Genomic DNA, 14,191 nt, shown 5'->3' with positions numbered 1-14,191 from the left:
CCTCGTGTCGACCATGCTGCAAGTATGAGTCGAGGGCAAACTCTTCTAAACTCGCCAATTAGGTCGCTGCAGTGGAACAGCCCCTTTACTGTCTCCGACTACATTCTATCTCTCCCCTGACATCAGTCTGAAGAAGGGTCTCAACCCAAAACGGGCCGAATGGCCTGCTCCTGCACCTATTGTCACCCATTCCTTCTCTCCAGATATGCTGCCTGTCCCACTGAGTTACTCCAGCAATTTTTGTCCACCAGCAGAAAGACAATGCATGATTACAATCGAGTCATCTACAGGGTACAAATACATGATAAAGGGAATAACGTGCATAACATTTAGTGCAAGATAAACTCCAGTAACGTTTGTGTGTTGTATGAGTCTATGTACCTCTGATGCTGCTGCAATCTAGATTTTCATCGTACCTGTAATCTTGCCTTATTTTTGCATAGGAGAATAAACTCAACGATAAAATTATCTGTTTCTCCAAATGCAAGTTAATCCTTATCCTTAGGATGTTTTCTCCAATAACTTCCCAACCACTTACGTTAGACACGCTGGCCTGTAATTACCAGACTTATCCCTGCTATCCTTTTTGAATAAGGGTGCAAGAAGCATCAGGTATCTTACCTGTGGCCAACAAAGATTTAAATATATGAATCAGAGTCCCAGCGTAGACTTACCATTATTTAAAGTGTTCACATAACCCTGAAACAAATTTTGAAATCTGGCTGTTATCTCTTCTTTTTGCCAAGATGCCAATTTCCCATCTCTGGCGAGAGTGTCCAGGACAGATGTCACCATCTTCAATTTGATTTTGCTTTCCTGCTGAGCAAGCCACTTGAGTAATTGAAGGCTTTCTGCCATGAATTTCCAACGCATCACCTTATCCAGAATAACCTGTTAGAAAATATAACATTGGCGTACATAACAACAAACAACATTACAAGGGCGGCACGATGGCGCAGCGAGACAGTTGCTGCCTTACAGCGCCAGGGACCCGGGTTCGAACCCGACTACGAGTGTTTGTCTGCATGGTGTTTGTACGTACTCCCTGTGACCTGCGTGAGTTTTCTCGGCATCACCGGTTTCCACCCACACTCCAAATAAGTACAGGTTTGTCAGTTAATTGACTTGGTATAACTGTAAATTAGTGTGTAGGATATTGTTGGCATGCAGGATCCCTGGTCAGTACAGACTCGGTGGGCCAAAGAGCCTGTTTCTGTACTGTATCTCTACATAAAGATAATGTACCAAATGAAGCGTAGCTAAATGATTAGAATAGAGTTTAACTTGTCATGCACATGCACATCATATAAATCTTTATCAAGCATATAGTTATGCAACATTGTTTATAAGGATTACATTGTTGAATAAGGATTAGTTGCTGAGCAAAGGTGGTTGCAGTATTTTTTCTAAAACTTTTCTAAGACCACAACCTAGAGTGGTCTAGCAATATTTTACCCAACTATTGATGGCAGTCATCTCCAAATTAAAAGTTTAAATTGAGCAACTGTAGCAGGTATTTCAAAATATTTTTGTTTTTTTTAGGTTAGTAAATTACATCAAAGGTAAGTAAGCATTTTTCCAGCTCATAATAAGAACACAATGCTCTGCTTTCCTTACATAAAGGTCAGTATGACTTAAAATGATGGAAAGATTAGCAATGCTTTCATCGACATACTTTGCTGATGGTCAATACTCTGCACAAAGTGATGGAGGAACTCATTGGGTCAGGCAGCGGGAGAGGCAATGGACCGATGACGTTTCGGACTGAAGAAGGGTCCTGACACAAAACATCATTTGTCTATTCCATCCATAGATGCTGCCTGACCTGCTGAGTTATTTTTTATTTACATTTAATACATTTGTTCAATATTTTATGCAGAGAAAAGGTTAGTTTTGGTTACTCCAAGTCAGCCCTGAGACGTGCCACAGCCAATCCTAGCCCACGTGGGTATCAAGTGATAAATTACTTGCTCATGACCAACAGTTTTGCTATCAAGGGCTTTAAAGAACATTAACAGGATGACATGCATTTCCTTGGGCACAGCATTAGTGGAGAGGAGCAGTTAACAGCAGCATTCTAGCACAAATGGAGAAACAAGAGGATTTATCCTATTCCTGGTCCACAACATTTGCCTTAGTCAATCTTCCTAGGGCTTGTTTTATTGTGTACTCTTTAGTTTACAACACCAGACATAGGTCACAGGGAAAATATCTCTGTGAGCTTCTACAATAATACAATTACACTGCTGAACTCGGAGTCCCGCCGATAGATTTCTCTGGTCCCTCCGTCCCCATTGTTTAATTATTCTGTATTTTTGATTATTCTGTATCTTCTCTCTTTCTATTTTTTTTATTTCTTTATGCACAACTACTACGGACTGACGCAAAACTGCATTTCGTTGTACTCATACTTGTATTTGTGCGATGACATTAAAGTTGAATTGAATTGAATTAACAGCCTGTCGTTGCTACAAAACTAAGGATTAAAACTTCCATATATTGGGATAATTCATTATTTCCACGTACCGTGACTTGCAAAGTCAGAACATCAGTTAACAGACTCTCCACCTGTGACATTTTTTCACGTACGTTCTCCATTACCGCCTCCACAGTGATTCTAGGAAGCCCAGAATGATTCAGCAGGAAGAAATGGGAACGTTCGGTTTGCTGGAAGAATCCAGTCATCTGAGGGACAGACAAATAATGATAAATGAATCCTTAAATTATCTGTATCTTCTGTACATCATGGGAAAATATGACTTAGAAGCTGCATGAATTGGAATTCCAAAAGTGGCAATATGAATTTGCATTTGTGCTGCTGATTTACCATGATAAAGATCATGTGATAGGAACAGAATTAGGCCATTCAGCCCATCAAGTTTACTCTGCCATTCAATCATGGCTGATCTATCTCTCCTTCCTAACCCCATTCTCCAGCCTACTCCCCATAATCCTTGATACCCATACTAATTAAGAATATATCTATCTCTGCCTTAGATACAGTATTTCCACTGACTTTGTCTTCACAGCCTTCTGTGGCAAAGAATTCCACAGATTCACCACCCTCTGACTAAAAAAATTCCTCTTCATCTCCTTCCTAAACGAACGTTCTTTAATTCTGAGAGCATGACTTCTAGTCCTAGATTCTCCCACTTGTGGAAACATAAAGGGGTTTGGAAATCATGTTACCCTGCAATTTACCCACAGATTCCTTTTGTCTAAATAGGCAAGGTAGGTCTTTTCTGTTTCCTGCTAACTGTTTCTCCGAGGCAGTCTTGCAAAGACTGACACATTTTTAGTGACCAAAATGTTAACCTTTGCCAAGATAGGCACTTGGTAATGCAGGGAATGGATGGGTCTGGATCATGTGCAGGCAGGTGAGAATAGTTTATCTTAGCATTACGTTCGCCACAGACATTGTGGGTCATAGGGCACAATCCTGTGCTGCACTGTACTATGTTCTATGAAAGGAGATATATCCTATTAGATGGCCATTCCTCATGCATTTGTTGTGCATGCCAGAAGAATGTTCAAATTAATTAAATAACCCAATCTCATACAGGCAAATCATCACAATTGTCTTGCACAGATGGTATAATGATCCAATTCCTGCATTATGAAACTACCTGTGTACATGCAAGTATTACCTGTTGTATGGCACACTGAAAATAATCATGTTCATTCCTTTCAGTTTCTTCCAAAGTACAATGGTGCTCAGAGTCCTTCTCGTCAGCTGCATTTGGCAACATTGGCTGATGTTTCTTCACCAGTTCTTTCAGTTCCTTTCAATTAGAATGGTTTTATTTAATTGTTACTGGGTGCATTTGGCTCATCTCTGAAGAACTGAAAAACTCATCCATCAAACAAAATAAGTTACTTTGTTTGTTTTCTTAGCTACAATAGATCCCTTATAATATTGACTGATCTAATTATGTCTAAAATTATGTTAATTTCCACCACACTATTTCATCCTGTTCTCGGATGAAGAAACTTTCCGTTTAAGAACAAAATGGGGGTGATCACTTTGCTCAGGATATCTTTGCTTCAGAATAGTCAGCAGGAGAAACAAGAACAGATATGTACACAAATCACAACTTCCTCTGTGGAATTTTTAAGGACACCCAGGAGATATTTTGAAGCCAGTACATAGTGAGTCTAGAGATTGGGCAGTGACCATGATTGAGTTTCACGATAGGACATTCATAATGAATGGATAAGGCCTGGATGGTATTAAATATGGCAATAGATTAGAAGGTGGAAAAGGCTGGTGGGATCATTAGCCAGTGTAGAATGCAAGAACAGGGAGCTTTGATGCAACTTTTGTTAGACCACGGCTGGAGTACTTGCAAAACTCGGATAATGGGCTGTGTGTCAGTTTGGAAATCTCGATGGTTTGACATACGATTCACTGGGTACCATTCTCCCTTAAGATTTATCAGGACATGGTTCCCATTCCCCGAGAGTCACCGTAACCCAAGTTCACCTGAGACTTGTTAGTCGCAGTGGAGAATGTATTATAATACTGTGCAAATAATTATTTTAATCTAATTAAAACAGAGCAGCTGGGAATAAAACATTTCAGTTGAATTAACAGGATGCTAGCCGCAAACACACACACTTTATATATATAATATACACATACACACGTATATATAGGCAAGTCCATAAATACATACACACATATAGACACACACACACACACACAATGCTGCACTCGTACCTTAAAACAAATAATTAATGGTTATTCACTCTGATAAAGCTAACAGAAATTGTATGATTGAACATTACCTTCTCTTGCTTGGAAAGAAAATCCCTGTAGAAATGTTCATCAATTTTCTCCCTTAGATACAAATTATTCAGTTCTATTCGTAATAACTGAAGAAACATCTAAAGAAAAGAGATTGATGAATTCAGAGCTCTTGAGTAGTAAAGATTTGACATATACAATAGTAGCATCTGTGAATCAGTTTTTCCTATATACAATCTGACTGTGCAGTGTAACTTGTGGTGCAATCTAAATTGCCATATATACACACACAGAGCATTGCAGTCTAGAATGTTGCGCGAGAGGTTACTACATAATCATAGTAGGTTAAACATGATGGGACTCTGTAACAAGCTGTCTTTCAGCCCTAAAGGGTGAAATCCAAGAGCATTGTTCTGGCAATATTTCTGTCCAGGAATCTGGAATTATAAGACCCAGCGAGGAGTTTGCCATATTTCATTTTAACCAACACAGTCATTACATTTTTTGTTTGTTTAGATATTTAACTTTCACTTTACAAACCTTGGGAAATGAAGACATACATACCGAACATTTTTCTTGATACATTTCTGCATCTAATTTTCTCAGATCTTGCAGGCTAAGTCTGTGCAGACCAAGGTCAGCCTGAGGACTGTCAAATATGAAGAAAATATGTATTACATGGAAATGAACAACACTGAAGAATATTAAATAAATTCTCTGACTGAATTCAATGGACCCAATGGCCAGTTGCAAGTTCACTGGACAGATTTCTCAACCCAAGGGCGGGAAGATCTATGGAGGTTGGTACCACCCTATTAGCCCACCATGAATAGGACCTCTGCCAAGCAGAAATTTGAGCCATGCACTACTTTAGGAGATTAGCCCAGTTAATCTCAGTTAATCTCAGATCAGATTTTGGTGGAATGTCTCCTCCATTACTTGAAAATGAAGGTGACATTAAACAAGTCCGCACAACTTTTAATTAATCCATACACACGGAACTGTAGATGCTGGTTTGCAAAGAAAACACACAATGTGCTGGAGTAACTCAGCAGGTCAGGAAGACATGGATAGGTGGTCTAGAAGACATGCGTAGGTGGCTTTCAAAGTCAGGACCCCACTTCAGACTGATATTTTTGGTCAAAAGGGTTCCGACTCTATTCATAGAAGGTCGAAGATTGTGGTGGAAGGAAGATGTTCTAGCTGGAGATCTGTGACTATTGAAGTTCCACAGGGATCTGTGCCAGGACTGCTGCTGTTTGTGATATATATATACACATATATACATATACACATATATATGAACATAAATGTAGATAGGTTGGGGAGTAGGTTTGCTGACAACCATAAAATTGCAGGAGTTGCAGACAGTGGCTGTCAGAAGATACAGCGGGATATTGATCAACTGCAGAATGGGTGGAGAAATGGCAGATGGAGTTTAACCCCCAACAAGTGTGAGATGTTGCCTTTGGGAGGTTGAATGCTGGTTAAAGTATACAGTTAATCGTATGACTCTTAACAGCATTGATGTACAGAGGAATCCTGGAGTCTGTTCAATGTTGAAGGTGGCAGCGCAAGTAGATAGGGTGGCATACAGTTTGCATACAAGTGGCATACAGTTTGCTTACCTTCTGGGTGAGCGGCATTGAATATAAGAATCAGGATGGCATGATGCAGCTCTATAGGACTTTGGTTAGGAAGCATTTGGAATATTGTGTGAAGATCAGATCAGATCACCACATTACAGGAAAGATGTGAGACTTTGGTGAAGGTGAAGTGGAGGTTTACCAAAATGCTACAGGCGGAGGTTGCATAAACGGATTGTTTTCTCTGGAATATCGGCGATTGAGGCGAGACTTGATAAAAGTATGTAAAATGATGAGGCATAGATAGGGTAGACAGTCAGAGCCTTTCTTCCAGGGTGGAAATGTCCAACACTGAAGAGTATAGGTATAAGGTGAGAGGGGAAATGTTTAACAGAGATGTACAGAGCCCACACATTGTGGGCTGAAGGGCCCATTCCAGTGGTGTATTGGTCTATGTTCTATGACTCAAAACATTATCTATTCATGTCTTCCAGAGTTGTTGCCCGACTCGATGAGTTACTCCATTACTTTGTGTTTTAATTAATCCATGTCCTCCTACATTTTCTTCACCTTACAGTAGAATCTATAATACAATTTAGTCAACTTGAGGACCAAATCATATTAGCATTGTCCAGCCCTGTTTCACTTCAAGACTAAACTAGCACATCCTCATTTAATGCCTGCCTACAACCACACATTTATACTGAGTAAAAATATAAAATAATTTACCTTGAATAGGCCAGTATTTCTGGAAAGAAATTTACTATCAAAACCATTCTATCCTCATTATATGCTTTAGGATCCTGCGGTGAATAATTCCTTTGGTCATAATAATAATCTCTTTCATCCATTTGACTGGGTGACTCCGATTCAGTTAAAGCAATATCTTTTATCGTTTTGCATTGAGCTTTCTGTCTCAAGTTCTCTAATAGAGAAGGGTTGGATGATCCATCTGCTAGGGGCTGCAATAAATTGCACGGTTATTAATAATGAAGTTTCATTAGTGCAACATGGTGATAAATTAATAATCTTTAATACAATTAGGAAAACTTATTATGAAATGTATTCCATGTGGTTTGAATGGATCTCTTTACTCAAATTCTCTTTACTCAGAAGTTGGTAAACCGGTGGACTTCTTTTTCACAAGTTTCCAGGTTGTTAAATATAGATTCATTTCTAAACACGAAAGGCATTGAGGGATAAGGGGAAAGAATGATAATATGGCATTGGGATAGAGGATGATATTTGAACATATTAAATTACAGCAGCAGGATTGATGGATTGGAGAGACTTTTTCTCCTATATTCCGGTTTCCATATTTGAGTTTTGCCCATTTCAAAATCAGGCTGTAAATTATGATTATTTCAAATTTAGGTCAAATATAAATTAACTAATCGTGTACACAGATTTCCAAATAACCTATTCTCGGAGTAAAAGTAGATTATCAGTCTACAATATAACAGAGATAACTAATCCTCTACATTAATGCAAAGCAAAAGAACATTCAGATGGTTGTTGAATGGCAATATTTATTATCGTTTATAACAACTTACCCTAAATTTTTGATTAATGGGATATATGACTCGTGCTTTCAGTGCAAAAGCAGCTATATTACTGTTGATTGATAATTCATCTTCCTGTAGAGTAAAATAAGCATATCATCATACATTCTACTATTTAAGTTTTTAATTCCTTATCTTTGCACCGACATTTTTGGATATTATAAGGATTATGCAAGCTATAATTATAATACACGCAAATGTTCCCATTACATTAATAATAGCTTAGTCTGTGAATGCCAACAGAATTTAGTAATCATTATATAATCATTGAATTCAGCCACAGCATCAAGAAAATTCTATATCTCCGGCCTACAATTGGATATTCCAACAAATTTAATGATTTCCCAAAGTCCAAGGCCATCAGCAACTTGGCAACTTGGCATCACCAAGGAATAGACTCCATTTTAAAAAGAACATGCCAGTCTTTGCACAATGGTCCTATTTTGATATTTAGTCGTATAAATTATTAATTCATGTATTTGCTATGGACATAGGAATTCATTGCAGATTGAATTTAGTTTAGTTTAGAGATACAGCACAGAAGCAGGCCCTTCGGCCCACCGTGTCCGCGCCGACCAGCATTTCCACTATCCTATACACTCAGACCAATTTACTTTTGTTTTAACCAAAGCCAATTAACCTGCAATCCTGTACGTCTTTGGAATGTGGGAGGAAACCAGAACACCTGGAGAAAACCCACGCAGTCACGGGGCGAGCATATAAGCTCCATGCAGACAGCACCCATAGTCAGGATCGAACCCGGGTCTCTGGTGCTGTAAGGCAGCAACTCTGCTGCTGGGCCACCGTGCCGAATTTTTAAATTTGATTTAGAAAGTTATTTTACAACAACATTTTAGGACTGATTTGTGGTGCTATGCATAGGATCCAAGTTAATCATGCCTCGACCCACCCACACCCTGGCAGATCTACATTCTGCCTGGCCGATGGGAACAAGAACTCAGTGGCAAAATGATCATTGGTAAGCAAAAGATAAGGATGTCCTCTGGACATTGAATTACAGCAAAATACTCATGCTATATAAAGCATCAAAGAATTCCTCAACAGGATAGAAAATGGAGAAGAGGAAAAAATGGACGGAAAGCATCCCACCTCTTGAAGAACGGAAGCTCCTGCTTTTGTTCTTTCCATTAGTGTCTCGGAGTTGCTGTCATAACTCTGGATATCCTCAGAATCGGAACTGTCCTCAAGTCCATCTGAGCACATTTGCTGAAAAAAAAAGACGAAATGGACCAAAATAAAGATTCATGAAGGTACAGCAGTGGATTTTGTATACTGTATGTGGATTTTAGTAAGGCTTTTAATAATGTCCCTCATGGTAGGCTGATCCAGAATGTTAACAGGATTAATGATTAAGAATAAAGGGTAGGCCATTTATGACTGAGATGAGAAAAAACTTTTTCACCCAGAGAGTTGTGAATCTGTGGAATTCTTTGCCACATAAGGCAGTGAAGGCCAATTCACTGACTGTGTTCAAGAGATAGTTAGATTTAGCTCTTAGGGCAAAAGGAATCAAGGGATATGGGGAAAAAAAACACAGAACGAGGTACTGATTTTGGATGATCAGCCATGATCATATTGAATGGCGGTGCTGGCTCGAAGGTCTGAATGACCTACTCCTGCACCTATTTTCTGTTTCTATGATGGGATTCGCAATGACTTGGTTGTATGAATTTGGATCTGGCTTATTCATAGAAGATAGAGGATTGTGGTAGCAAGAAGATATTCTGGCCTGAGGTTTGTGACCAGTAGAGCTTGGCAGGGATTTGCGCTGGGACCTCTGCTGTTTGCGATGTGTATAAACAACCTAGTCGTAGATAGGTTGACCAGTACTTTTGCTGTTGACACGAAAATTAAAGGAGTGGCAGATAGTGAGGAATTCTGTCAGGAGATAGTGAAATATAAATCAGCTGCAGAAATGGGTAGAGAAATGGCAGATGGAGTTTAACCCGAGCAAACGTGAGGTGTCGTACTTTGGGTTGAATGCAAGTCAGAAGTATACAGTGATTGGCATGATCCTTAACAGGATTGATGTGCAGAGGGATCTCGGAGTCCGAGTTCATAGCTTACTGAAGGTGACAGCACAAGTAGACCGGGTGATAAAGGTGGCATATACTGTAGCCGACTGAGTCTAAAAATATTGGTTGCCAGGAGACAAAGGGGGCCCACTTGATATAGGGGGTCCACTTCATCAGGGGCCTTCTTGCCATCGGGCAAGCTGACACCCTGGCCAGTCCGCCACTGGGCATATAGTATGCTTGCCCCCATTGCCAGATGCATTAACATCAGGGTCTAGATGATGGCACAGACTTTTTAGGCAGGCATTTCAAGTAACGGGCAGGTTTGATTTGAAGGAGATGTGTGGGGCAAATCTTTTTGAACAGAGGATTCACCAGGTGCGGCCAGGATTGGAGGGCTTTGCCACAGGGAGGTAATGGACTTGGATTAGGTATCAATACTGGCAATTAGGGGAGACGATTTTAGTATATCAAAGGCACATGAAGGTAAATAGTCAGGAACCCCCCCCTCAATATGGATCACGTACAGGGCACAGCTTCAAGGGAGATCAGTTTGAAACTTGGTATCAAATGCTCGGCACAAACATTGTGTGGTGCGGGCTGGGTGCCGTTGAGGCCTGTACACATGACGATTGCTTTTAGATCAGTCTAAAATAGAGGGCTATGGATCACGTACAGACTGGAGATCAGTTTAACTTGGTATCATGCTCGGGACAAACATTGTGGGCGGGAGGGTCCGTTCCTGTTACTATACTGTTCTATCCGTCTAAAATGCTGACTGACTTCACCATTCCTTTGTAATAAGAAAGTTAGTTCACGTACAAGGAATTTGCCTTGGTGCTCTGCCCACAAGTAACAACATGACATACAGTGACAGTTACGAATGACTCAGAATTTAGTAAACTGTTGCTTAACGCATGCATAACCTTTTATATGTTTTTTTTTTAAATGAGGAGAGTATTACCTTACTTTGCAAGACGGATTCCAAAACAAACAAGTAAAACAGAACTGCCCCAATGGTACCCAGGATGATGCCCAGCACCACAGCAGTCGCCAGTAACCCGGTGTCAAACTGCACCTCGCTGGATGCGACAGCAAGGACCGTTCGCACCGCACAGGAATCGAGGCCATAGTTGGTCCGAGACATTGCAACATTAAATGGTCTGAAGAAAGGTCTCGACCCGAAACGTCACCTATTCCCTTTCTCCAGAGATGCTGCCGCTGAGTTACTCCAGCACGTTGTGTCTATCTTCGGTTTAAATCAGCATCTGCAGTTCCTTCCTACACATTGAATGGCAAAGACTGCCCTTCACTCTTTGCCATTCGTTGTCTCTGTACTGTACACTGACAATGACAATAAATTGAATCATTTCATTTTCATTTTTTTTTTCACTCAAGGAGCTGAAACTCCCAACACACTGGAATTAGTCGAATTTCGTAGAAACAGAACTACTTAATTGCCCGACGTCCGATATGGGCACGATATAAATGCAAACGTTTCTTATGCATATCTAAAAGCTTTGGGATTTTCGGGGTGTGTTTTTTCCTCCTTCCACTCGACATTTCACCGCTCTCCGCGGCCGCCCAGCCTCGCATCGACATAAATCTGTAATCAGCGTGGAAATCGTCTTGGGTGGTCTTGTTTTGTTTTTCTTCATTCCAAACAAAAATAGTTTTACTGAAGGTGACAGCACAAGTAGATAGCTTTAAATTCTCCACTGCGTGTGAAATAAAAAGTGGTTGCACCAGCCACATGCAACCACCCACGCGTCCAAAAAAAGAGAAGATTGCGAGCGATTCATAATCACCAGGACATTCCGCAACTCTGCGCTGCAGCTTGTCCGAACTTCCAGCGGCACGCAATGCATGCCGGGGGCTGTAGTTATTCACTCGCTCTGCCCAATAGGAAGATACCCACAATCCCGAGAGCAAGGACTACATTACCCAGAACCCTCTGCGGCCAGTTAATTGACAGCTAGGTTGGCCATACACAAGGCGCAGCTGTCAACCAATCACTTTGGCGAATTGGGGGGATGCAGCCAATCGCTCTGTGCTAGGGGCGGGACCTAGCGCCTCTGGGACCAGGCAATGGCTGCATTGTGCACAAGCCCCGGGATGAAGCGCTGTATGCAACTAGCAGTGGTGGGCTTTAGCGAGGCCGCTGATGCCCAGCCTCACTACTCAGTGCAGGAGGAGAAACCCGAGGACAAAATGCACTCGATCTAAACTGCAAGGCTGCCCAGGACCCACATATGCAACTGTATGCGGGATGTTCCATTCACCAGTGTCTGGGGAAATGCTGAGGACTTGGCAACTTCATGATGGCTTGAGACCTGAGCTCTAGTTCTGTCACCGTCTGGCCTGGTGATTTACTTTAATCACACGGCAGGTTTGCCACTCCCCTCCCGATGAGTTGTGCTGTGTGGACCATGCAATGAATGGTACTTTAATCGAGAGAGCCGTGTGTCATGAAAATCAATGTCTCGCTACTCCTGTTTACTGCATTCAGCCACACTCTGCACATTTCAGCGATGGCGGGTACCATGCATTCGCTGACGAATGCTTTTAAGCCACCTTCATCGACGTTCCATGTGAATGGAAGAATAGAAAAGAGGTTGCAAGAACTTGCAAAGCCGAGTTCACTCCATTTCCCGGAGCAGAACAAACTTCTTGGTCTTCGGACCAGGGAACAGCAGTGTGCGCCCCTCGCTGGCCTTGACACTGATCACAAGGTAGCGTGTCCTCGGTTGGGTGACCATCAAGATATTTTTTTATCTGATTACAGCAGATGCGAAATTGGAAATAGCTCCTCGTTCGGAAATGAGTTGTTGTCTGGATAGTTTTAATCTCCTGTTATTTCTCAAGATTTTCCATTAAACAATGTATTGCATGTAATTATTGTAACTAGTTTGTACAGTGCACACATTTGTGCCCACGCACTCGCTTTATTAGAGCTTCAACGATTCATTTTAGTCCTACAATAATCATTTAATACACTTAAATCTAATGCCGTTGACGGGGAAAGTTTTTAACGCATCTCACAACATTTGAGACCACGGAGTAATCATGTACTTCCACTTTAATTTTGAAGTGTTTGGAAGGTCGTTGCTGCCTACAGTATGGGCCGACAGCAGATTCACCGGGTTTAAACTTGTATGACACTACACACTCAAATCCAGGTGAGTGAATTTGTAATCGTTTTGCATCGGCCCATTACCATAACATTTCCTGTTTGCCTTTCTGCTGTGATCTATAATCGTTCTTTTTATACCTTCTGGTTGAATGCTGTTTAATGTGAAGGATTTATGCACCCTTAAAAATTAAAAAACTGTAATATGAGCCATGTACAAAATGCACTGCTTTTACTTACATAGCTAACTCTGACAACATATCCTAAATCTATGAACGGTATCGCCAAGAATAACAGGAGGCTCATCAGAACGAGGCTCACAGGTTCCCAATGCAGATGCACACCATCCTGATACAAATATAACACAATTTCTAATAGTTCTTCAATTCTCTGACACTTCTACTGAAGCCATTGAGAAATTGTGACCAGTCTCTGCAATTTCTCCCTTGCTTCCTTTATCAACATGGACCTTGTGAGTTATCTATTTTCAAAAATGATTTAAGCCCTTAGCTTTTCCTCTACCTATGTTTGTCACACCCAATATTTCACACTCGTTCATCTTATCTATGGTATCCTTATTTGTACTTTTAGGCTTCTGATATATTAAGCTTTTGGTGTCTGACAAATGACCCGAAACGTCACCCATTCCTTTTCTCCAGAGATGGCTGTCCCGCTGAGTTACTCCAGCATTTTGTGTCCATCTAAATGTTTCCATTTCTTACTTTTTCTTGTCCTCAAAGCAGCTTATTAATCGAGGATCTCTAAATGTGGTTGTCCCACCCATCCTTGTTTACTGTAAACCACTTAACATTTTGTAATTGCCTCCTATTGCTCCTGGACATTTACCATCAAGTAGCTGTTTTCAGTTCACTCTGCTAAATCTTTCCTCCATCTCAAAAATGTGGCCTTCTCAATTTAGAACCTTTATTTTTATTTTTTTAATTCTACTGAATAACAAGAGCAATTGTAAATCTAACCAAATTTGGATTATCATAACCAAAATGGTCCATTGATATTTCTTCCACCAGAACAGTTTAATTCCTGAAATAAAATCTAGAATTATTCCTCCCTTGTTGCCAACTGCTGGATAAAAAAGTTCTCCTGAATGCATTTTAGGAATTCTGTGTCAT

The 14,191-nt window shown here is 40.7% G+C and overlaps 2 protein-coding genes across 3 annotated transcripts in view; one reads left to right on the top strand and one right to left on the bottom strand.

Annotated features, from left to right (window-relative positions):
- The window catches only part of LOC129701607 (evC complex member EVC-like), a 48,006-nt gene extending 36,765 nt beyond the window's left edge, over window positions 1–11,241 (bottom strand). For both annotated transcript variants that reach the window (XM_055642907.1, XM_055642918.1), the window contains exons 1-9: window positions 10,896–11,241; window positions 9,006–9,122; window positions 7,887–7,970; window positions 7,063–7,295; window positions 5,312–5,396; window positions 4,789–4,887; window positions 3,648–3,782; window positions 2,527–2,685; window positions 675–891 (exon numbers count right to left, since the gene is read on the bottom strand). In XM_055642907.1, coding sequence (XP_055498882.1) covers window positions 675–891; window positions 2,527–2,685; window positions 3,648–3,782; window positions 4,789–4,887; window positions 5,312–5,396; window positions 7,063–7,295; window positions 7,887–7,970; window positions 9,006–9,122; window positions 10,896–11,078 — 1,312 coding nt within the window. In that variant the 5' untranslated portion in view covers window positions 11,079–11,241. The remainder of the gene's footprint in view (window positions 1–674; window positions 892–2,526; window positions 2,686–3,647; window positions 3,783–4,788; window positions 4,888–5,311; window positions 5,397–7,062; window positions 7,296–7,886; window positions 7,971–9,005; window positions 9,123–10,895) is intronic.
- Window positions 11,242–11,982: 741 nt separating this feature from the next.
- LOC129695846 (limbin-like) overlaps window positions 11,983–14,191 on the top strand; it is a 146,925-nt gene continuing 144,716 nt past the window's right edge. The window contains exons 1-2 of the mRNA XM_055633261.1: window positions 11,983–12,663; window positions 13,023–13,110. Of these exons, the coding sequence (XP_055489236.1) occupies window positions 12,400–12,663; window positions 13,023–13,110 (352 nt within the window). The 5' untranslated portion in view covers window positions 11,983–12,399. The remainder of the gene's footprint in view (window positions 12,664–13,022; window positions 13,111–14,191) is intronic.

The sequence above is a fragment of the Leucoraja erinacea genome, chromosome 1 (assembly GCF_028641065.1).
Source record: "Leucoraja erinacea ecotype New England chromosome 1, Leri_hhj_1, whole genome shotgun sequence".
Classification (NCBI taxonomy): Eukaryota; Metazoa; Chordata; class Chondrichthyes; order Rajiformes; family Rajidae; genus Leucoraja; species Leucoraja erinaceus.
This window is presented reverse-complemented; position numbering and strand designations above follow the sequence as displayed.